General features: G+C 40.1%; 1 protein-coding gene and 1 long non-coding RNA gene across 4 annotated transcripts in view; one reads left to right on the forward strand and one right to left on the reverse strand.

The window, feature by feature from the left end:
• ap1s3 (adaptor related protein complex 1 subunit sigma 3) overlaps positions 1–22,692 on the reverse strand; it is a 25,664-nt gene continuing 2,972 nt past the window's right edge. The window contains exons 2-7 of one of the 3 annotated variants that reach the window (XR_004413745.1): positions 15,366–15,478; positions 10,960–11,138; positions 7,686–7,794; positions 3,783–3,920; positions 1,262–1,658; positions 1–1,172 (exon numbers count right to left, since the gene is read on the reverse strand). Coding sequence is in view for 1 of the 3 variants with exons in the window: in XM_033031131.1 (XP_032887022.1) it covers positions 1,623–1,658; positions 3,783–3,920; positions 7,686–7,794; positions 10,960–11,138 (462 nt within the window). In the remaining 2 variants the exon portion in view is untranslated. Of the gene's footprint in view, positions 1,173–1,252; positions 1,659–3,782; positions 3,921–7,685; positions 7,795–10,959; positions 11,139–15,365; positions 15,479–22,692 lie in introns of those variants that run through there. The other 2 variants (XR_004413744.1, XM_033031131.1) reach the window with 2 other exon arrangements.
• The window catches only part of LOC116979568, a 26,533-nt gene continuing 17,563 nt past the window's right edge, over positions 13,723–22,692 (forward strand). The window contains exon 1 of the long non-coding RNA XR_004413746.1: positions 13,723–13,759. This is a non-coding gene — a long non-coding RNA (uncharacterized LOC116979568). The remainder of the gene's footprint in view (positions 13,760–22,692) is intronic.

Here is a 22,692-nt window from a genome sequence, read left to right on the forward strand (position 1 = left end):
GAAATTTGATTCTAATTTTATTTCCATTTCTGCAATTAATTTCTCATATACAACTCCTTAAGACACAATTGGTTTGCTAAATTCGTCAAATGAAAAAAATGGCCTTGAATACATTTTCTAGTTCACGATGGAAGCATCTCAGCTTTTCCAATAGAAACATTTGAGAAATTACATTAAACACCTGTGAGATTTGTTGAAGGGTACATATGTTTTTCGCTTTGTGAAGTGATAATTTGCTGAAATGGAAACATCACAGATGGAGATTTGGGGATTTGTCAGATTAATCTTCAAAGTGTAAATACTTTACATTACATACATCAACAGTGAATCAGAGCTGCACAACAGCACAACAAAATAGAGTGCAAGAAATCAAATCTTGCAGAAAACCCTTTGGGCACAAATAAGACAACTTGTGACAAAATAATCTGCAAAATTATCAATTAACTCTAGGTACAACAGTGACATTTATCACATGAGTTGAGTTCGTACAGAAGATTGTGTGAAAATTATAACCTTATTCGGTATTTCCAACTGATATTGGATGTAATGGTTTACATGAGCCAGAGATGGGGTTAGCATCTTAAAGAAATTTGATTATATTTAACCCACAAATTTGTAAAGGGAAAAATAATAAATGATTGTTGTATCAATGGCTTTGGAGGAAATAACATTGTTCTTCATGCACAGTTATGATTTTTTGGGTTCACACCAGATGGACCATGCAGATTTCTAACAGTACAGGATGGAAGTTTAATTCACACTTTAGGTTTAATGTCAGAGATGGGTTTGAACAGATGATCTTGACTTTGAGGCCATAATGGAACCATCCTCAAAATAATAAAATGGGATCTAAAATGTGTACTCAACATTAGGTCACAAAATATCCAAGTGCTTCATTCAGATTTTGTTGTTGTTTCATCAGCTCAAATAACCTGGAATTTATAAAATCAGTTCTTTTCGTGGACTATTAGATGCTTTCGAATTCTTAAGATCTTCAGTCTACCTAAAACATTAAAGCAACAGGTCCCTCAGCTTGCAAAACCATCTCACAAGATAAAAACTGATTTGGAAGTGATAATTTTCACCATACCATTGGATTAACTGACAATTCCAGGTCTCCATCCGAACTTGGTACATTCCAGAGGGGAATATTTTTTTGTAGTAAATGCCTACTATTTTCTGTGTGCTTAAGCAAAGCAAGAATTTCATTGTCCTATACAGGGACACATGACAATAAACTCACTTGAACTTGAACTTGAACTATCAAATTACTTTTAATTATAGTTATTTTTGAAGTGCTTCCATTTTACCCAGTTGGAGATTTATCTAAATGCATATTATTTAAAACAAAAACACGCAGTGAAGCACCATATCTCCTGCTCATTGCCAATGGAAATCTTGGAACAAAAAGTACATTGGGATTTATGAATACAAAAACGTTATAAATAATGCCTGAACATTTTACAGTGCTAACTGCGCTTTAGTTGACATGGTATATTTTCCACAATACATAGCAGTAGCAAAATATATTCTTCTAGATTTTAAGACACTGAAAATACACTATAAATCTATGTATACATTTCATAAATTAGGTTCATCCTTCAGGCCTTCTAAACTCCAAGTTAAAATGTTGGCTTGGCTAAATATTCTTCCATAGTCTGTAACAAACATACCACAGCATTAGTGAATCCAGGTCAAAGACATTTTGTCCCATAACATTTGTATTCATAAACTCATGTAAAACATGATCACAGCCACCTCACGACCTTGTGTTACTCATCTAAGAATGATACAATAAAAATTAAAAAATTAATCCTGCAATTTAGTCCATTAAAGCCATGAAGTGATTCCGCAGTAAAATGTATCATTGAAATCAGTGGATTTGACCAAGCAAAGGGTCATAATAATGTTTGAAAATTACATGCTCTCAGCATTTAAATGAAAACAGTGATTTATTGACCAATTAATAAAGAATGGCCAATAATTATTAGGATTTTTTAGACTTAGACAGAATCTCCAGCCTACTTATTGTGACAGTCTGTTACCCTCTTTCTACTGCTGAACATTGGCACTAATATGGATCATTATCGCTCTCTCACGCTCACACAAAGGTTATGTGGAAATTCAGTGACATCCTTGACTCTGGCACCATTAAAGTCACATAGCAACCAGACACTATGTCTGTGGCTGCAGAAATATTTACCTAATCACTATGGGCGGCATGGTGGCGCAGCGGTAGAGTTGTTGCCTTACAGCGCCAGAGACCCGGGTTCGATCCTGACTAGGGGTGCTGTCTGTACGGAGTTTGTACGTTCTCCCCATGACCAGCGTTGGTTTTCCCCAGCTGCTCCGGTTTCCTCCCACACTCCAAAGACGTACAGGTTGCAGGTTAATTGGCTTAGTAAAATTGTGAATTGTCCCTAGTGTTATTGTGTGGGGATTGCTGGTCAAAATGGACTCGATGGGCCGAAGGGCCTGCTTCCTCGATGTATCTCAAAACTAAACTAAACACAAATTATTTAACTCCCTTTCTATCTTGCTCTCCTTTGGTCCTGCTATACAGTTGGGTTACCCATGGGGTCTGTGTTGCCCAGAGGACCATCAATCTGCCATGCAGGGAGTACTGTGTGCTGGAAGCATCCTATGTAGCTGCCTGCTTCCTGCACGCACTACTATTTAACTGGTTGCTGTTCCATTTTGGAAAGCCAGAATGAAAGCTCACCTCAGCTGATGTACCTACCCCTGTACCTGTCCAGATGTCTTTTAAATGTTGTTCCAATTTCTGCCTCAACTATTTCCTCTGGCAGCTCATTCCAAATAGCCATCATCTTCTGTGTGAAAAGATTGCCCCTCAGATTCCCATTAAATCGTTCCCCTCTCACCCTAAACCCATGTCGTCTGGTTCCTGAATCCCCTACACCAGATGAAAGACTGTGCATCTATACTATCTATTCCCCTCATTATCTTATACAATTTAAAACATCAACCATCATCCTCCTACACTCCTAGCCTGCCCAACCTCTCCCTACAGCTCAGACTTGTGCCCAGTTGAGCTCCTGGTTCTGTAACCATTACATCGTAGCTAAGGCACAACCCGACAGCACCTGACACCTCTCCCCTACCCCTGTAACCTCAACTCAGTCTTTCAATAAGCAACTCTAACAGTGAGCATTGGCAAATGCATCAGCTACAGAGTGACCATGCAAATAGACACCAGTCTAACATCAGCAGCAGTTCCTTATAAAGGTTTACAGAAAGTTCATCCTTCTAGAGAGTTGAATGCATTAAAACTGCACAAAACTACCCATTTTATCAACATCCATCACGAATCATGAGTGAAACAGTGTGCTGCTGCCTCAGCGTCAGAGACCCAGGTTTGATCCCGACCTCAGGTGCTGTCTGTGCGGAGTTTGCACGTTCTCCCTCTGATCGCATGAGTCTACTCCGGGTGCTCCGGTTTCCTCCCACATCCCAAAGACTTCTAGTTTTGTAGGTTAATTGCCCTCGGTAAAATTGCCCTGAGTGCGTAGCGCGTGGGAATCATGAGAAAGTGGGATAACAGAGAACTAGTGTGAACGGGTGATCGATGGTCGACGAGGCCTCGGCGGGGTGAAAGGCGCGTTTCCAATACTGTGTCTCTAAACTAAACCTATACAGCTTTTCTGGCACTTCAATTCCACAAAGATTCAGAAATCAAACCTCAAAGTCTGTTAACTGTTGCCTCATGACAAACAAATACTCAAGACTTTTCTAAAACCATTATCTGCGAGTTTCTGCCTTACCTCTTGCATCATATCAGCTTCCTCCACTGCTTTATGTATACTGAGCTTCGAGGTGTCCTGCATCTCTCCTCCAATTAGAAATTCATCCAGTATAAAGTAGGCCTTCTCAAAATTAAAGATGATGTCTAGTTCACAAACCTGACACAAAAAATGCAAGCGCTGTTATCCAAAACTGCAATTTTTTAAAATGGGTTATAAATAATAATGCTATTGATGTTTGATCCTCAAAATTACTCCAATTATAATTGGAAAGCAAAATAAATGCAGATCCTGGAAATTTGAAATAAAAACAGAAAATACTCAGAATCTTAAAATGTGTTCAACCTAAAGTCAAATACTGCCCGACCTGCTGAGAGTTGTGTGTACCCTCTATTTTTAGTTTTAGAATGAATTATAAATTTAAGAGTGAAAATTTCTGGTTGCTATAGCACTTGGAATCGGTGGTTTTGCTGTGATTTTTCTTTGTTAGTATTATACCCGCAATACAGAACAAATCTGTAATTTATCTTGAGTTTAAGTTCGTTTTTAGATGAAAGAACTCTATGCATATAGTGCCTGATGAAACATGCCAACCCACTTTTTTAGTCAATGAAGTACCTATTGATGTGGGGTCTGCATGTTAATACAAGAAACACAATATCCGATATACACAAGTCAAAAACACATGAAGATCAATGTGACATTGTCTGCATAATCTGCTTTAGAAACGTTGAGGGTTAAATATTATAGAAAATAGGTGCAGGAGGAGACCATTCGGCCCTTCAAGCCAGCACCTCCATTCATTGTGATCATGGCTGATCGTCCCCTATCAATAACCCGTGCCTGCCTTCTCCCCATATCCCTCGACTCCACTAGCCCCTAGAGCTCTATCTAACTCTCTCTTAAATCCATCCAGTGACTTGGCCTCCACTGCCCTCTGTGGCAGGGAATTCCATAAATTCACAACTCTCTGGGTGAAAAAGTTTTCTCTCACCTCAGTCTTAAATGACCTCTTGGTTCTTGGTTACTTGGTCCTCCAAAATATTCCAACTGGAATATAAACTGGAGGTGGTGAAGGGAGGGATTAAGCCAGAAAGGGTTATTGGGAAGAAAGTGCTACTTTAAATTTAGTTGCATCTGGTTGGGTAACTATAGTTTGGTGGAGATTATTCCATGCTTTAATTGTGCGGGGGAAGAACGAATTGCTGTATACATCTGTCTTTGTAGCTGGGATCACAAATTGGATCGAATGCCCTCGTCTGCTCCTAATTGGTTTGGGGTTGGTGTAGGTCTTGTGATCTATGTCTAGCTGACCATTTAACATTTTGTAAAAACAGGTCAAATGGTGAGCTTCACATCTGTCTTGGAGAGGATTCCACCCCAGAGAATTCAGGTTTGGTGACACTCGCTTCTCTCTCATAGGTGTTAGTAACAAATCGAGCGGCCTGTCTTTGGACACGTTCGATGGATGAAATGTTTTTATCTGTGTATGGGTCCCAAGCTTGGATTTCCATCTCCAAGGAAATGCCATTGACTCAAAATGACAGCTCTAATTCTTTCTCCACATATGCTTCCTGGCTGGCCGAGTATCTCTGACATTTTCCATTTTTATTTCAAGTTCTAACACCTGTAGTTATATTTTATTTTATACAACTTCTCCCAGCTGCTGTGAAAATATCTTTCTGGCTCCGACAGGGCTAAAATAACTGGGCAATTGGTCAAAATGGATATCAGGGGTTGTGGGGAGAAGGCAGGACAATGGGGTTGAGAGGGAAAGACAGATCAGCCATGAATTAATTTTGGAGTAAACTTGATTGGCCGAATGTCCGAATTCTGCTCCTATAATTTGAATCTATGAAAATGAGCTTTATTCATTTAGTGGTTAGCTATGCTAAAATAGACAAAGTGTTTTTCTCCAAAGCATTGATGTTTTTACCTTAAATGTTATCACTTTCTATGAGGATGTTGCCAGGACTAGAGGGTGTGAGCTATAGGGAGAGGTTGAGTAGGCTGGGTCTCTATTCCTTGGAGCGCAGGAGGATGAGGTGTGATCTTATAGAGTTGGATAAAATTATGCGAGGAATGGATCGGGTAGATGCACAGTCCCTTGGCCAGAGTAGGACCAGTGGACATAGATTCAAGGTGAAAGGGGTAAAGATTTAATAGGAATCTGAGGGGTAACCTTTTCACACAAAGGGTGGTGGGTGTATGGAACAAGCTACCAGATGAGGTAGTTGAGGCTGGGACTATCCCAATGCTCAAGAAACAGTTAGACAGGTACATAGATAGGACAGGTTTGGAGGCATATGGACCAAGCGCAGGCAGGTGGGACTAGTGTAGCTGGGACATGTTGGCTGGTGTGGGCAAGTTGGGCCGAAGGGCCTGTTTCCACACTGTATCACTCTATGACTATGACATAAAGGGGTCAAGATGTGGTAATTTTAACAAAGAACTGCAATTCCAAATTAAACACAGATAATTCTGAAAGTTCTCAGCAGTTCAGTCTATGCCTGTAGTGTGAGAAATGTTTAATGTCTCAGGTTTCAATCAGAACCAGGGACAGCAATGGAAATTAGCATTTTAGCGATGGGGAGAATGAGGCAAGGAGAGAACTTTATCTTAACGTTTAGTTTAGTTTATTGTGATGTGGTCCAAGGTACAGTGAAAAGCTATTGTTGTTATTCACGTTATTCCCTTTGTCAGGTATTTGTGCACTGTGGACAGCTCTGACTGGTTAGCACGCAACTAAAGCTTTTCACTGTACCTCAGTACACGTGACAATAAACTATACTCAAAAATCAAATCAAACAAGCGATACAGAAATGTGAAAACGCATATCCCCAGATTCATGGACAGTTTTTTTCCAGCTGTCACCAGGCAACCGAACCATCCTAGCACCAACTAGAGAAAAGTCCTGATCTACCACCTATCACATTGGAGACACTTGGACCATCTTTAAGCCGACTTTATCTTGCACAATACATAGAAACATAGAAAATAGGTGCAGGAGTAGGCCATTCGGCCCTTCGAGCCTGCACCGCCATTCAATATGATCATGGCTGATCATCCAACTCAGTATCCTGTACCTGCCTTCTCTCCATACCCCCTGATTCCTTCAGCCACAAGGGCCACATCTAACTCCCTCTTAAATATAGCCAATAAACTGGCCTCAACTACATTCTGTGGCAGAGAATTCCAGAGATTCACCACTCTCTGTGTAAAAAATGATTTTCTCATCTCAGTCCTAAAAGATTTCCCCTTATCCTTAAACTGTGACCCCTTGTTCTGAACTTCCCCAACATCGGGAACAATCTTCCTGCATCTAGCCTGTCCAACCCCTAAAGAATTTTGTAAGTTTCTATAAGATCCCACCTCAATCTTCTAAATTCCAGCGAGGACAAGCCGAGTCTATCCAGTCTTTCTTCATATGAAAGTCATGACATCCCAGGAATCAGTCTGGTGAACCTTCTCTGTACTCCCTCTATGGCAAGAATGTCCTTCCTCAGATTAGGACATTATTCCCTTACTCCTGTAGCTATTCACTGTGAGCGGCTTAATTGTAATCATATATAGTCTCTCCGTTGACTGGATAACGAGCAACAAAAAAGCTTTTCACTATACCTCGGTGCAAGTGACAATAAACTTAACTAGCCAAATAATAAAGGAAGCCCCTGTAATGGTGTTGAAAGCAGAGGGACCGAATGCATAAATGACGTTATCGCCAGCTGAAAGAGACTGTGATGTCTTCCTAATTGCATCCGATGGTGTCAGATGGAAGTGCAAATAGGGGAAATGAATCAGAGGAGGGAAAAAAAATGCTGGAAATATCAGATATAGCACAGAACAGCTGTTGGAAATCTGAAATTAAAAATATGCTGGATGTAAATATAGAAAATGTAAATGCATTTTTCACAGAAAGCATACATTGCCAAAATACTTATCCAGCAGTTCCACATAACGATGGATGATTTCCAGTGTCAGGAGTTCATTATCTTGTTCGTCTATCGCACAACAAAAATATAAGCTAGCAAACCTGAGGAACAGAAAACAAATAAGGTTCTGTATTTAACGGCCAAGTGAGTCAGTGTAATCACACAAGTTTTGCAAAGCTCATTTTTTGCAGTTACATCAGTCAAACGGTGTAAGTGAGTGATTTTCCTGTTTATGAACATTGTTCAAGATGGGATGGCAGTACAGAACTGCGGTAGAGCTGTGGCCATACAGCGCCAGAGACCCGGGTTCGATCCTGACCACGGATGCTGTCTATGTGGAGTTTGTACGTTCTCCTGTGATCTGCGTGTGTTTTCTCCACGTGCTCTGGTTTCCTCCCACACTCTAAAGGTGTACAGGTTTGTAGGCTAATTGGCTTTGGTAAAATTGTGAAATGCCACTAGTGCGTGTAGGATAGCGCTAGTGTGCGGGGATCGCTGGTTGGAGTGCAATGGTGGGTCAAAGGGCCTGTTTCTGCGATGTATCTTTAAACTAAACTAAAAATAAATCAGTGAAATAGCGACTTTGGATTCATAAAGTAAAATATCAACATTAGCCCACAATGCAGAATAGCGCTCTGAAATATCCACAAATAAGAAACATCCACTAACCAAAATGTTTATGGATCTGGGCAACTGATACCTTTAATGTAATATCTATTAAAATCAATTTAATATTGCTTTAAAATATCTTAGACATTGGATTATTATTTTAAAAGAACCTAAGAGGCTATTATTAGCATTTGACAACCAACCCGACTTCTATTGACTCCATTTATACCTCACACCTCGGCAAGGCCAGCAGCATAATCAAGGACGAGTCACACCCTGGCCACTGCCTGTTTTCCCCTCTCCCATCAGGCAAAAGGTATAGGTGTGAAAACACAACACCAGATTCAGGGACATCTTCTTCCCACATGTAATCAGGCAACTGAATCATCCTACCACAACCAGAGAGCAGAGCTGAGCTACTATCTACCTCTTTAGTGACCCTCGGACTATACTTGATTGGACTTTGCTGGCTTTATCTTACACTAAACACTATTCCTTTATCATGTAACTCTAGCCATTGCAAATGGCTCGATTGTAATCATGTTTTGTCTTTCTGCTGACCGGATAGCACGCAACAAAAGCTTTTCACTGTAACAATAAGCTAAACACTTGCCACAATGGATAGGCTCCATACTTATTAAAGTAGTCATTGAGAGCTGGTGCAGTGCACACCAACCTGTGGAGACATAAATGCACCACCCAAAGGAATTGTTGGTCCGGAGCAAGTCATGCTCCAAGGCTGAAATGACTGTCAAGCTGTTAACTGGTTTGACTGTAAATGCCTTAGGCATTTATGATCAATTTCATTTTCAAAATTAAAATGTATTATAAAGTCAAAACGCTTAACACTGGAAATAAACCAAAAATATGCTACTTCAAAAAAAGTTAAATAATTCAGTTTAGAGATGGAGTGGAAATAGACCCTTCGGCCCACCGAGTCCATGCCGTCCAACGATCACCTGTACACTTGTTCCATCCGACGTGGGACACTTTTCCAAGCTAATTAACCTAATAACCTGGCATAATTGCTGAAAATAACGTTGAACTTAGGTTTAATGGCCTTCTGTTGTTCCCCAAACATCCCTCCAGAAAGTTTACTGATACTAAGATTAATGTCACTGATATCCCACTTCACCTCCAAGAACTTCATTATGGAGGGAAACAACTAATGAACGGAGATGATGCGAGTTGGTTTAGTGAAGTGAAAAGTACAGGGTTACTTATTAAGATAGAGTCAGAGCGATACAGCATGGAACTGGCCCTTCGGCCCAACTTGCCCACAACCGGCCAAAATTTCTCAGCTACACTAGTCCCACCTGCCAACGTTTGGCCCTCATCCCTCCAAACCTGTCCTATCCATGTACCTGTCTAACTGTTTCTTAAACGTTGGGATAGTCCCAGCCACAACTGCCTCTTCTGGCAGTTTGTCCCATACACCCACCACCCTTTGTGTGAAAAAGTTACTCCTCAGATTCCTATTAAATCTTTTCCCCTTCACCGTAAACCTATGTCATCTGGTCCTCGATTCACCTACTCTGGGCAAGAGACTCTGTGCATCTACCCAATCTATTCCCCTCATAATGTTATACACCTCTATAAAATGACATTAAAGAGATCCTGCATGTTATTCACATACGATGTATTTAGTGGATGGAATCATACATAGGTTACAACATTTTAAATTCACTGCTTTTTCAAGTAGTGTTTTCTAGTCAATTTCACACTAAAGTGAACATCAATGCATCGTAATACATACAAAGCAAGAGAAAATCAAAAGAACTGCAGATGGTATTACAGGAAATCAAAATGAAAACTACCACCTTGTATTCATCCTATCTGTGCCCCATCTGTAGAAGGCCCCCCCCCCACATATTCTTGGTCACGTGTGTGACCAAAAAAAGAAAAAATGTGAAATACATCTCTTCTAATTCTGAAAGCATTACAGGTATATTGTTTTGTACTGTATATATAATTCTTTTTTTTCCCCAAAGTTTATCAAGTGAAATATTTATGTTATGCTGACAATGTTTGTTTCGGGTCAGAGGTCAAATAGGACTGGTCACGTGTGTGACCGCACACGGAAGCGTTTTTTTCATAACTCTGTTTTATCTTACTTTATAAAACTCTGTTTTATCTTTTTATAACTCTTGTGAATTTTAAAAAGCCTAGAATGTTCATATCTTTAGCAGACGTGCATTATAGTTCTGTAGGTAGGAAAATAGCAACGAATAAGATTAATCTCTGACCAGAATGTTTTAATGTATGACTTTATGTGATGCCATTTGGTAACGTGTGTGACATTTTGGTTCACTTTCCAAGGAATGGCCCAGAGGCAGAACATACTGGCTGGCATCCATTGTGGGAAATTGTCAGTCCACACTTCTGTACTGATGTGAAATGTTGGCTTTAAAGTAAAAATGACTGCCAGTAAAACTAGAGTTTCTTTCTTGACCTTTAAAGAATCCATAACTGTAGTAGGTTCAAGGCGCTCAAGACAGCTGGTGTCAGCTATAGACCAAGCACATGACTGTTGATGGCTATAATACTCCAGAAGCTAAAGCTGCTATAAAGTTCAACTAATAATCTAAATGCCATTAAAGAGTCAAACATTTTTCTTCGCAAAGAAAACTCTGCATTAATAAAAAGATAGTTCAAACCTTTTATAAATAATTTTGAGATCCCGCCATTCCACAAAGCTGCACATTTTGGCTTGTCGACTCAGCACAATCTGAACAAGTTCCCTCGCAATCTTTTTCTTCTCCTTATCAACCATCACAGTGTACCACTTCTGGAGCCTCAATTTGCCTTGACGGCTAAAAAGCAGCATAAAATGCATCTGCGGAAACAAATAGTTATCTTTGAGAATACAGAGCAGCTTCTTCGTACGTTTCTCTGGGGAGATGGATTGGCCAAGAAATGAATGAGGGCTTCAAGCGGGCTTGTATACAAAAACAGGGAAGTAATGTCGAGGCTCTAGAAGGCGCTGGTACAGTCGCAATTGGAATATTGTGAGCATATCTGAGGAATGATATGCTGGGCTCTGGAATGGGTTACAAGAATGATCCCAGGAATGAGTAAGTTAACCTATGATGTCGGCACTGGGCATGTACTCGCTGGAGTTTAAAAGGATGAGGGGGAACCTCATTGAAACATACAGAATAGTGCAAGAATTGGATATGGAGAGGATGTTTCTACTAGTGGGAGAATCTAGGACATTATTTTAGAAAGGAGATGAGAAGTTTCTTTATTCAAAATGTGCTGAATCTGTGGAATTCTCTGCCACAGAAGGCTGCGGAGGCCAAGTCAGTTGATATTTTTAACGCAGAGGTAGATAGATTCTTGACTAGTACAGGTGTCAGAGGTTATGGGGAGAAGGCAGGAGAATGGGGTTAGGACGAGAGATAGATCAGCAATGATTGAATGGTGGTGTAGACTTGATGGGCCAGATGGCCTAATTCTACTCCTATTGATGAATGACAACTCAGGGACTATTATAAAGTTTAAGAAGCAATTAGACATGCTTTGATAGGGCGGGTTTAGAGGGATATGGGCCAAATGGAGACAAGTGGGTTGTGTTGGTCAGTGTGGGCAAGTTGGGCCGAAGGGCCTGTTTAAACGCTGTGTGACTCTATCTTACTGATGGTGATAGTGCAGGGTCACCTGTAGGTTAATGTATTAGACGATGCATTGCAAAGTAGCTCAGCATGACAAGATTAAAATATGAGGATCACAGAAAGTGAAGAATGTGAAAACAATACTTTGCAAACATTGGAAAAGTAAAGCAGCAACAACTGATGCACAACCAACAATTGGAGTCAAAATTGATAAATTAACACATCTGGTTACAACCTCTCGACAGGTTGATGAATGACATCCTGATAATTGGATAAATTGCACTGGAACCTGTAGACAGTAAGTTTATAATGAGACCACAGACAAATACGCTCCTCAAATTAGGAGGTGGCCATGGATTAATGCAGCAGTTAAGGCAGAATCAAGGGCAGCACAGTGGCACAGCGGTAGAGTTGCTGCGTTACGAAGCCAGAGACCCCGGTTCAGTCCTGACTGTAGCTAAAGTCCAAAGAATCAGGTTGTTAGTTCAATTCTCACATTGGAGTGCCAAACAATAATGTGGAATGCCACCCCATGCTACTAAATATATAGTCATTCAGAAAGAATGCTGAGGCCCTGGCTATTCTCTCAGCTGTGTGTAAAAGACCCTCAAATTAACTTGGTGAAGAGTTCGGGAAGAATTGATAGGCTGTCATCGTGATTCAGGAATAATGATGAAGAGCAAGAATTTGATTGTTTCGTTCAGGTACACATGACGATAAAACATTCTTGACTCTTAAGAGCATTGGCAAAAATGTACATTGACTTTGAGAACCTGAATCAATTTGCATTGGGGAAAAAATCCTAAACTGATAATTTACCATTAACAAAACCATTGTCAGAATAATTCACACGAGATGTGAGTGACATTTAACTACTTCTCTATTCACAATAACTTGTCAGACAAGGAGAACAGTCAAGCAATAGGTCTACACACTGAAAGCATGCAGCCTTTTTGTATCATATTTGACAGGGACATATGCGGAGTGGGTCAGGTACATTTGTTCCCCCGGTTTGGTATTGTGATCTGTATTCCACCCTTACCCCCTAGCAGCACAGCCGTATCACCAGAAAACAAGACATGCATGTGTCCAAGTTGTTAGCTTTGTGGGTTAGTCCAACTAGACATGTTTAGACGAGCACAGAAGGGAAACTTTACTGGATTAAAGTTCAATTCCCCACAATACGAAGCGTTACCCATGATCATGCCAAGATGGAAGAACAGTTCAGATCCCACAATTTCCACACAACTCCAACGATAACGACTTTCAGGGTTTAATAGAACAATTACCACAACCTGTGTAGGAACGAACTGCAGATGCTGGTTTTACACCAAAGATAGACACAAAATGCTGAAACATAGAAAATAGGTGCAGGAGGAGGCCATTCGGCCCTTCGAGCCAGCACCGCCATTCATTGTGATCATGGCTGATCGCCCCCTATCAATAACCCGCGCCTGCCTTCTCCCCATATCCCTTGACTCCACTAGCCCCTAGAGCTCTATCGAACTCTCTCTTAAGTCCATTCAGTGACTTGGCCTCCACTGCCCTCTGTGGCAGGGAATTCCATAAATTCACAACTCTGGTTGAAAACGTTTTTTCTCACCTCAGTCTTAAATGACCTCCCCTTTATTCTAAGACTGTGGCCCCTGGTTCTGGACTCGCTCCACATTGGGAACATTTTTCCTGCATCTTGCTTGTCCAGTCCTTTTATAATTTTATATGTTTCTATAAGACCCCCCTCATCCTTCTAAACTCCAGTGAATACAAGCCTAGTCTTTTCAAGCTTTCCTCATATGACAGTCCCGCCATCCCAGGGATCAATCTCGTGAACCTACGCTGCACTGTCTCAATCACAAGGATGTCCTTCCTCGAATTAGGAGACCAAAACTGTACACAATACTCCAGATATGGTCTCACCAGAGCCCTATACATCTGCAGAAGAACCTCTTTATTCCTATACTGAAATCCTCTTGTTATGAAGTAACTCAGCGGGACAGACAGCATCTCTGGAGAGAAGGAATGGGTAACATTTTGGGTCAAGACCCTTCTTCAGACGCCACAAAGCACTGCTATCACATATTCAAATACAAATTCAGAGGGTTGAAAATGAAGGGTAGGAAGGAACAGCTACCTTACATGGAAGGCAAAAATCAATGGAGATAACTGCTGGGATGATCAGAGGGGAGATGAGACAATGTTTATTGCCTGAAGCATTGTGAAAGTCTAGAATTCTACCCAAGACCCATTCACAAGAAGAAATATTCTGCAAGTTTAATAATATCCATTTAAAATGCCCTTTCCTGCAATACTATAGACCAAAAGCTAGTAAGATAGATCTTTCGGCCAGCGCAGGCAAGATGACCTGAATAAACACTGCTCACACTTTTAACTTATGAATTAAAAGTCTATTAATTTATGGATATGATAAAGACTATCACATATTAATTTGGAACACAGAATAATCAGTTCAGACCACGGAATTATATTTACTCAAGATGGGATTTTGCACTAATTCTTTCATAGAAACATAAAAAATTGGTGCAGGAGTAGGCCATTCGGCCCTTCGAGCCTGCACCGCCATTCAATATGATCATGGCTGATCATCCAACTGCACCTGCCTTCTCTCCATACCCCCTGATACCTTTAGCCACAAGGGCCACATCTAACTCCCTCTTAAATATAGCCAATGAACTGGCCTCAACTACCTTCTGTGGCAGAGAATTCTAGAGATTCACCACTCTCTGTGTGAAAAAAAAATTCTCATCTTGGTCCAAAAAGATTTCCCCCTTATCCTTAAACTGTGACCCCTTGTTCTGGACTTCCCCAACATCGGGAACAATCTTCCTGCATCTAGCCTGTCCAACCCCTTAAGAATTTTGTACGTTTTTATAAAATCCCCCCTCAATCTTCTAAATTCTAGCGAGTACAAGCCGAGTCTATCCAGCCTTTCTTCAAATGAAAGTCCTGACATCCCAGGAATCAGTCTGGTGAACCTTCTCTGTACTCCCTCTATGGCAAGAATGTCTTTCCTCAGATTCCTTCATCGATGCCAGGTGGGTGTTTTTGCTACTCCAGCAATTTTGTACTGCAAATGGAGCAAATGCACAAATTTAAATGATGATTATTTTCACAAAACATGGAAGAGATATTTTACTCATTATTAAACTGTTCAATCTGTATCCAAGTGCTGCCCTACCCTGCATTAATTGTTTCTGGAAAGTTACGCAATCCTGGGATTATAAAAGTTACTTACCAAGGATTTGGAAATACACTCATCTGTAACACGGGCTCAGAGGGAGAAAGAAAAGGGTGAGGTGGAAAGATGGGGGTGAGGGTGAGGTGGGAAGGAACGTATAACTGAAAGCATCCCTCCAGGTGAGGTAAATGACTAAAGTAGTTTTGTTTATTGAGATATATTTACATCCGGCACAAAATTGCAGTGTACCCACCATTCTTATTGTAGGTTAGAAATGACTCCACAGTTTTAGATTTCAGGAAACTGTCACAGGTTTCCCATAAATCTTCAAGTAAAAGCTCCGCCCTATTTGGCAACACCTTCAGCCTGGAAGCACAAATTATGTTCTCTGATTTCTGGTATCAAGGACTTTAAAAAAAAAACAATTGTACATTTGTTCATATTCACTTTGCGCTTATTTCCCTTCCTTTTGTTACTTCACTCTTGGCTTTCTTCATGCAGCGCTATTTATTTGGCGAGCCTTAATGACGATTTCACAGGCCGGCCGGAGTGTGATAATTAACTCCATTGAGCGTAGTGATTGATTAGTCAATCAATAACAACACGAGGATTATGCAGATGTTAAAAAGCGGCAGAAATATTTCACACAACTTTCTTCTCCATTATCAAGAGTTTCATAAAAACGTGAATAATTCAATTTTACAACCCCTTCAAATCACAATGGCACAGCTGGTAGAGTTGCAACCTCACAGGGGTTCGATCATGATGTGTGTAGGAGGAACTGCAGATGCTGGTTTACACTGAAGATAGACACAGAATGCTGGATTAACTCCGCGGGACAGGTAGCATCTCTGGAGGGAAGGAATGGGTACATTTTCGGGTCGAGACCCTTCTGAAGGATCTACTCTGCTAATTTTCTCCAGCATTTTGTGTCTATATCTGGTTCGATCATGACGTCGGGTACTGTCTGTGTGGAGTTTGCACGTTCTCCCTGTGACGAGATGGGTTTTCTCCGGGTGCTTCGTTTTACTCACTCACACATAAAGACGTGCTGATTTGTAGATGAATTGGCCTCTGTAAAATTGCCCTTCATGCATATGGGATTGATTGTGAAAGTGTGACAACGAACTAGGGTGATCGACAATCGCCGTAGACTCAGTGGGCCAAAGGGCCTATTTCCGTGCTCCACCGCTAAACTAAACCCAATTTAGCTGCAAACCCAGCAGAACCCCAAAACCCAAGGTTTAAAAAATTGCAAACCTTTTTGCATCCCATAACTTTTTGCAATAATCCTGTGATCAATAATTGCCATTATTTTATACAATTAAGCATTTTTTGTTTTATTGCAGTCTTTCATGTTTCTAAATGAGAACACCATGTACAATTCAGAACAACTTCTCTAATCCCAAGGTTGTTATAGGTACAAGTTCTTCTTTTGTCCATATGTAGAAGATAAGAATTTTCACTGGGAAAATCCAAAACCTAATTCTGCTGCTACAGGAGCTGAAAACAGAAGAGGACTCTCCTAATGATTGCTTGGTGTATTTCTAAAGCACTGTGGCTCTTGCAAGAAAATGACAAAATGGGAGATCTAACAAGGGATCCAACACTAGAGAAAGTAAACAATTCCTTCTGGTCATTTTACATTTTGATATTTTGGCGAGTCGAGACGATCGAGTAAAGTAAAATTCTTTATTTTGTACAACTTTACTGAACGTTTTTCCTTCAGCCCACAATATTTAATATGTAAAAGAATATGTGTTTGTGTTTATAGTTTCTTTGGTTGTTTGTTTGTTTGTCTTTTTGCACAAAGTCCGCGAGCATTGCCACTTTTCATTTCACTGCACATCTCGTATGTGTATGTGACGAATAAACTTGACTTGACTTGATAATAAAGCGATTTACTTGAGCGAGTTTTAAACAGCCAAAAAAATGAAGCTCCGGTTATTAAACGCCAGACATATACTGATACAATTTAAAGTATTATATAGGTTACATTATTCGAAAACTAAATTAAATAGTATTTTTCCGAATCTCTCCGCTATTTGTGATAAGTGCAAGAAAGCAGAGGCAAATTTAATACATAGTTTCGTTACATGTCCTAAATTGAATTATTACTGGACAGAAATCTTTAAAGTTATTTCTGAAGTCATCAAAGTTAAATTGGACCCTAACCCAAAGCTAATAATATTTGGAATTCCGGATTTACATCTATCACTTACAGTAAATCAAAGAAATTTCTTTGATTACTGTTTAATAATTGGAAAAAAAATCATATTGAAATTTTGGAAGGGAACATTATCCCCCACAACCAAAATGTGGGCAACAGAGATGATGGAGACGTTACATCTGGAAAGAATTAGATTTGTCCTATTGGACAAGTATAATTCTTTTGAACAGATATGGTCTCCATATATACAGTATTTAGAGAAGTAGCTGTTCTTGGCAACACAGCTCGACGTGCACCCTGCGGGATTTGGTGAGAATAATTCATTTTTATATTGGAATTACATATATGTCTTTATTGATACTATCACTTGTAGTAGTGTTATTAATAATACATATTGTGGTTACTAAAAATGTTTTTTTTTTTTTTTTTTTTTTTTTCGTATCTCTTTTCTTTCTTATATATAATCAAATTATTATTTAATCACTCTCTTAATGATTTATTCTTTCTCTATTCTTTCTCTATCATTATTTCTAAAAAAACAGTAGATAAGTATTACTAGTGTTTTACTTAATGCAAATTGAATTAATTTGATATAAAGTTGTTTGAAGCATTGTAATTGATTACCTTTAATAAAAAAATATATAAAAAAAAAAAATGAAGCTCCTTCGAACATGGTGGAGTGTGAATGAATGCTTTACCAAAAGCCCGCGAATACATTCCCGCGATCGCGTGACCACGCCAGCCAATAACGAGGGTTTGTGATTCCCCAGGCCACCACTAGGTGCCGCTACAATATATTTACTTCATTTTTCTCCCCCCTTTTCTTGTTATATTAAAGAGAAATATAATTAATCCGCAGCAACATTGAACCTAGTGTATGTAACATTATTTTAATGACGCAGAATATCACCCAATAAACTTAAAACACTGAGTCACATAAAGTGATATTGAACAAAAGAACATGAGTAGTGTTTGGAGTAAGCCATTCAGTCTCTTTTTATGCAACACTATTCAACAAGATCTTGGTTGACCTCAACTCCTCGATCCCAAGTAACACCGAATTTCCCAATTTTCTTAACAGCTTAAATTTTTTTTCAAAGATTCCTTGTTCTCAGTTCCATGTGCAGCAATGCTCTTGATGATGTCCAAAGATTTACCACCTTCTGGGAGAAGAAATTTCTTCTCATTTGTGGCCTGAATTGCATCCACATTCCTTTGAGACTGTGAGTCTTGGTTCAAAACACGCCAGACTCATAAACCTCAATTCCACATCTACCCTGTCAATCCCCTTACGTTTCCATAAGATGACCTCTTATTCACCAAGAGAGACACAAAATGCTGGAGTACCTCAGCAGGACAGGCAGCATCTCTGAGAGAAGGAATGGGTAATGTTTCCGGTGGAGACCAAACATCAGACTGAAGGGTCTCGACCCAAAATGTCATCCATTTGTACTCTCCAGAGATGCGGCTTGTCTCGCTGAGTTGCTCCAGCATTTTGTGTCTATCTTCAGTGTAAACCAGCATCTGAAATTCCTTCCTACACATATAGGAGGCAACGTCAGGCAGCAGCTCTGCCAACTGCACTGTTCTGCTATAATCTATGCCCAACTTCATAGTTCGTTCAACTTGGTCTGAGCGATCAATGAAAGGAATAGAACTAAAATTCTTCCAAACCAGTGCCAACTTCATGAAGGATAATTCCCACCTTGCCCACTAGGTGGTGCAAGACTTCTATTTAACAGCTCTCACTGGCATCTGATCCTCTAGCATTCAATCACAGCTGATCTATCTTTCCCTCTCCACCCCATCTGGCATTAGTTCCAACTGCATTGATCCGATTTGTAAAAGGCATCCAGGAAAATAGGTAGCAACTTTCTACACAGTGAAAGCAAATATTGTGATAGACTGCAGATCATTGAATAAATATCTGTTGGACTTGCACAATTAAATACTCGGCACCTAGTTTAATGTCTAGGAACAGAATTGTAGGGGAGGGGAACTAAACACAGACTTGATTAGTCTGAAGAAGCGTTTCGGCTCAAAACGTTGCCCATTTCCTTCCCTCCTTAGATGCTGCTGCACCCGCTGAGTTTCTCCAGCACTTGTCTACCACAGGCTTGATTAATGTTGGGCACCTCTTCAGTGATTATACAGTATTTGCAATTGACAGTGCACCACTAGCACTGCTTTGTTTATTGTTATATCTTGAGGTTTTCACTACTTTTTCTCCACTGAAATAATTTTCTGCTTATGTTTGAAAGATTTAGAATTTTAGAAAAGTCAATATACAAACTATATATTTTTTAAACACATTTCTAATTAGTTTAATTTGGCATCATGCTCAGTGTGGACTGTGTGGGCCAAAGGGCCTGTTCAGGTGCTGTACTGTTCTATATGATAACAAGGAACTGCAGATGCTGGTTTATACTATAGACACAAAATGCTGGAGTAAGTCAACAGGTTAGGCAGCATCTCTGGAGACAATGGATAGGTGACGAATCAGGTCCTGAGCCAAAAGTGACCCCTGACTCCAGAGGTGCAACCTGACCTGCTGAGCTTCTCCAGCATTTCGTGCCTATATGTTCATATTCACAAGTCATAGGAGTAGAATTAGGCCATTTGGCCCATCAAGTCTCCTCTAGCATTCAATCATAGCTGATCTATCTTTCCATCTCAACCCCATTCTACTGCCTTCTCCCCATAACTCCACACATCCATTTTAATCAAGAACCCATCCTCTTCTTTCTTAAAAAATTCTCCTCCTTTCTAAAGGTCCTTCATTTTAGTCTGAGGCTATGACCTCTGGCCCCAGGCTCTCCCACTAGTGGAAACTTCCAATCCACATCCAGGCCTTTCCCTATTTGGTAAGTTTCAATGAGCCCCCCTCTACCCCTCGTCCTTCAAATAATTTCAACGTGTTCTGCAGCCAATGACATTATTACTTTTGAAATGAAGTAGAATTTGCATGAAATGTTAAATTTTTCTTTGATCTCATTTAATCATGTATTTCAACTTTCTTCAGATAGATTGGATGCAAGAATAGGTTCAAATACGAGTTATCCAACATGAATAAGAGAGATACACAGACGCAGGTTGTATACAATTAAACAATAGACTAAAATGCAAGGCAATTGGACCAGTCACAAGAGTGAACATCACAAGGTAGATTTCACAGGTGAAACACTTATGTAAGGTCACGGTGGCGCAGTGCTAGAGTTGCTGCCTTACAGCAAATTCAGCGCTGGAGACCTGGGTTCGATCCTTACTACGGGTGCTGTCTGTATGGAGTTTGTACGTTCTCCCCATGACCTGCGTGGGTTTTCTCCGAGATCTTCGGTTTCCTCCCACATTCCAAAGACTCCAAGTTTGTAGGTTAATTGGCTTGGGAAATGTAAAAAAAAATTCCCTAGTGGGTGTAGGATAGTGTTAATTTGCGGGGATCGCCTGTCGGCATGGACCCGGTGGCCCGAAGGGCCTGTTTCCGCGCTGTATCTCTAAACTAAACTAAACTAAGGTTTGATGGTAGGTACACAAAAAAGCTGGAGAAACTCAGCGGGTGCAGCAGCATCTATGGAGCGAAGGAAATGGGCAACGTTTCGGGCCGAAACCCTTCTTCAGGTTTGATGGTTTTGGTTTTTAACAAATAGTGGGGAAAATACCAAAAGCCTTAGAAAAAAAATAATGGTTTAAAAATAATTACATTCGCAATATTTTATCCAGCAATTTGCACAATGAGTTTTTGAAATTTGAAATTGTACATGAATCACAAATTGTATGTCAGAGGCAACTCAGCAAAAAAACCAGGAAGAGTAAAAATTCCCCAGGTTTTTATTTTACTTCTTGTGAAAGTGGACTGGATCTTACTGAAATGTACACTAATTTGTGCCTGTATATTCGAGGTTTCTTTCTTAATGGAGGTTTTGAGCTTAGTGGCTGAGCTCCATCACTGAACTCTTGACTGCACTCAACATTTGGACACCACTTGTATTCCAGCAACAGTGTGTCTGCCTGCTGGTGTTTCCCAGGGCTAATGCTGCAGAAACTGCTCCAATACCCTGCACCAGTCAAAACCTGCAAAATATATACTGGCCCATGTACTTGGAAGGTGAAATTATGGGCAAGGTAGATGGATGGAAAATAAAGCAAGTTGCATGTTTACTGAAATGTTTTCATTGAATTTTTATGATTATAAAATGATTAAATTATTAACAAAAAATCATTCTAATAGCTTTGTTTAGTTCACAAGTTATAGGAGTAGAATTAGGCAATTTGGTCTACTCCGCCATTCAATCATGGCTGATCTCTGCCACCTAATCCCATTTTCCTGCCTTCTCCCCATAGCCCTTGACACTCATTCTAATCAAGAACTTATCTATCTTTGCATTATAAATATCCACTGACTTGGCCTCCACAGCTCTCTGTGGCAATGAATTGCACAGATTAATTAACCCCCGACTAAAGAAGTTCCTCCTCATCTTCTTAAAAGAGCACCCTTTAATTCTGAGGCTATGATCTCTGGTTCTAGACTCTCCCACCAGTGGAAATATATTTTCCACATCCACTCTATCTATGCCTTTCATTATTCTGTAAGTTTCAATGAGGTCCCTCCTCAACCTTCTAAACTCCAGCGCGTAGAGGCCCTGTGCTGTCAAGCACTCATCACGTGGTCACCCACTCATTCCTAGAATCATTCTTGTAAACCTCCTCTGGACCCTCTCCAGAGCCAGCACATCCTTCCTCAGATATGAGGCCCAGATTTGCTCACAGTACTCCAAATGTGGCCTGACCAGCGCCTTATGGAGCCTGAGCATTACATCTCTATTTTTGTATTCCAGGCCTCTTAATTCACATGCTAGCATTGAATTTGCCTTCCGTACTACCGATTCGACTTGCAAATTAACTTTTTGCAAGTTCCTTTGCATCTCTGATTTCTGGATTCTCTCTCCATTTAGAAAATAATCTACTCCTTTATTCTTATTACCAAAATGCACGACTCCACACTTTGCTACACAGAATTTTACCTGCCACTTCTCTGCAGAGTCCTTAAACTGCCCGTAGCATCATCTGCAAACTTGGCCACAAAGCCTTCAATCCCCTTATCCAAATCATTAATATACCGTGCCCTCCATAATGTTTGGGACAAAGACCCATCATTTATTTATTTGCCTCTGTACTCCACAATTTGAGATTTGTAATTTAAAAAAAATCACATGTGGTTAAAGTGCTTATTGTCAGATTTTAATAAAGGCCATTTTTATACATTTTGGTTTCACCATGTAGAATTTACAGCAGTGTTTATACATAGTCCCCCCATTTCAGGGCATCATAATGTTTGGGACACAGCAATGCCATGTAAATGAAAGTAGTCATGTTTAGTATTTTGTTGCATATCCTTTGCATCCAATGACTG

Source organism: Amblyraja radiata, chromosome 13 (genome assembly GCF_010909765.2).
Source record: "Amblyraja radiata isolate CabotCenter1 chromosome 13, sAmbRad1.1.pri, whole genome shotgun sequence".
NCBI classification, from domain to species: Eukaryota; Metazoa; Chordata; class Chondrichthyes; order Rajiformes; family Rajidae; genus Amblyraja; species Amblyraja radiata.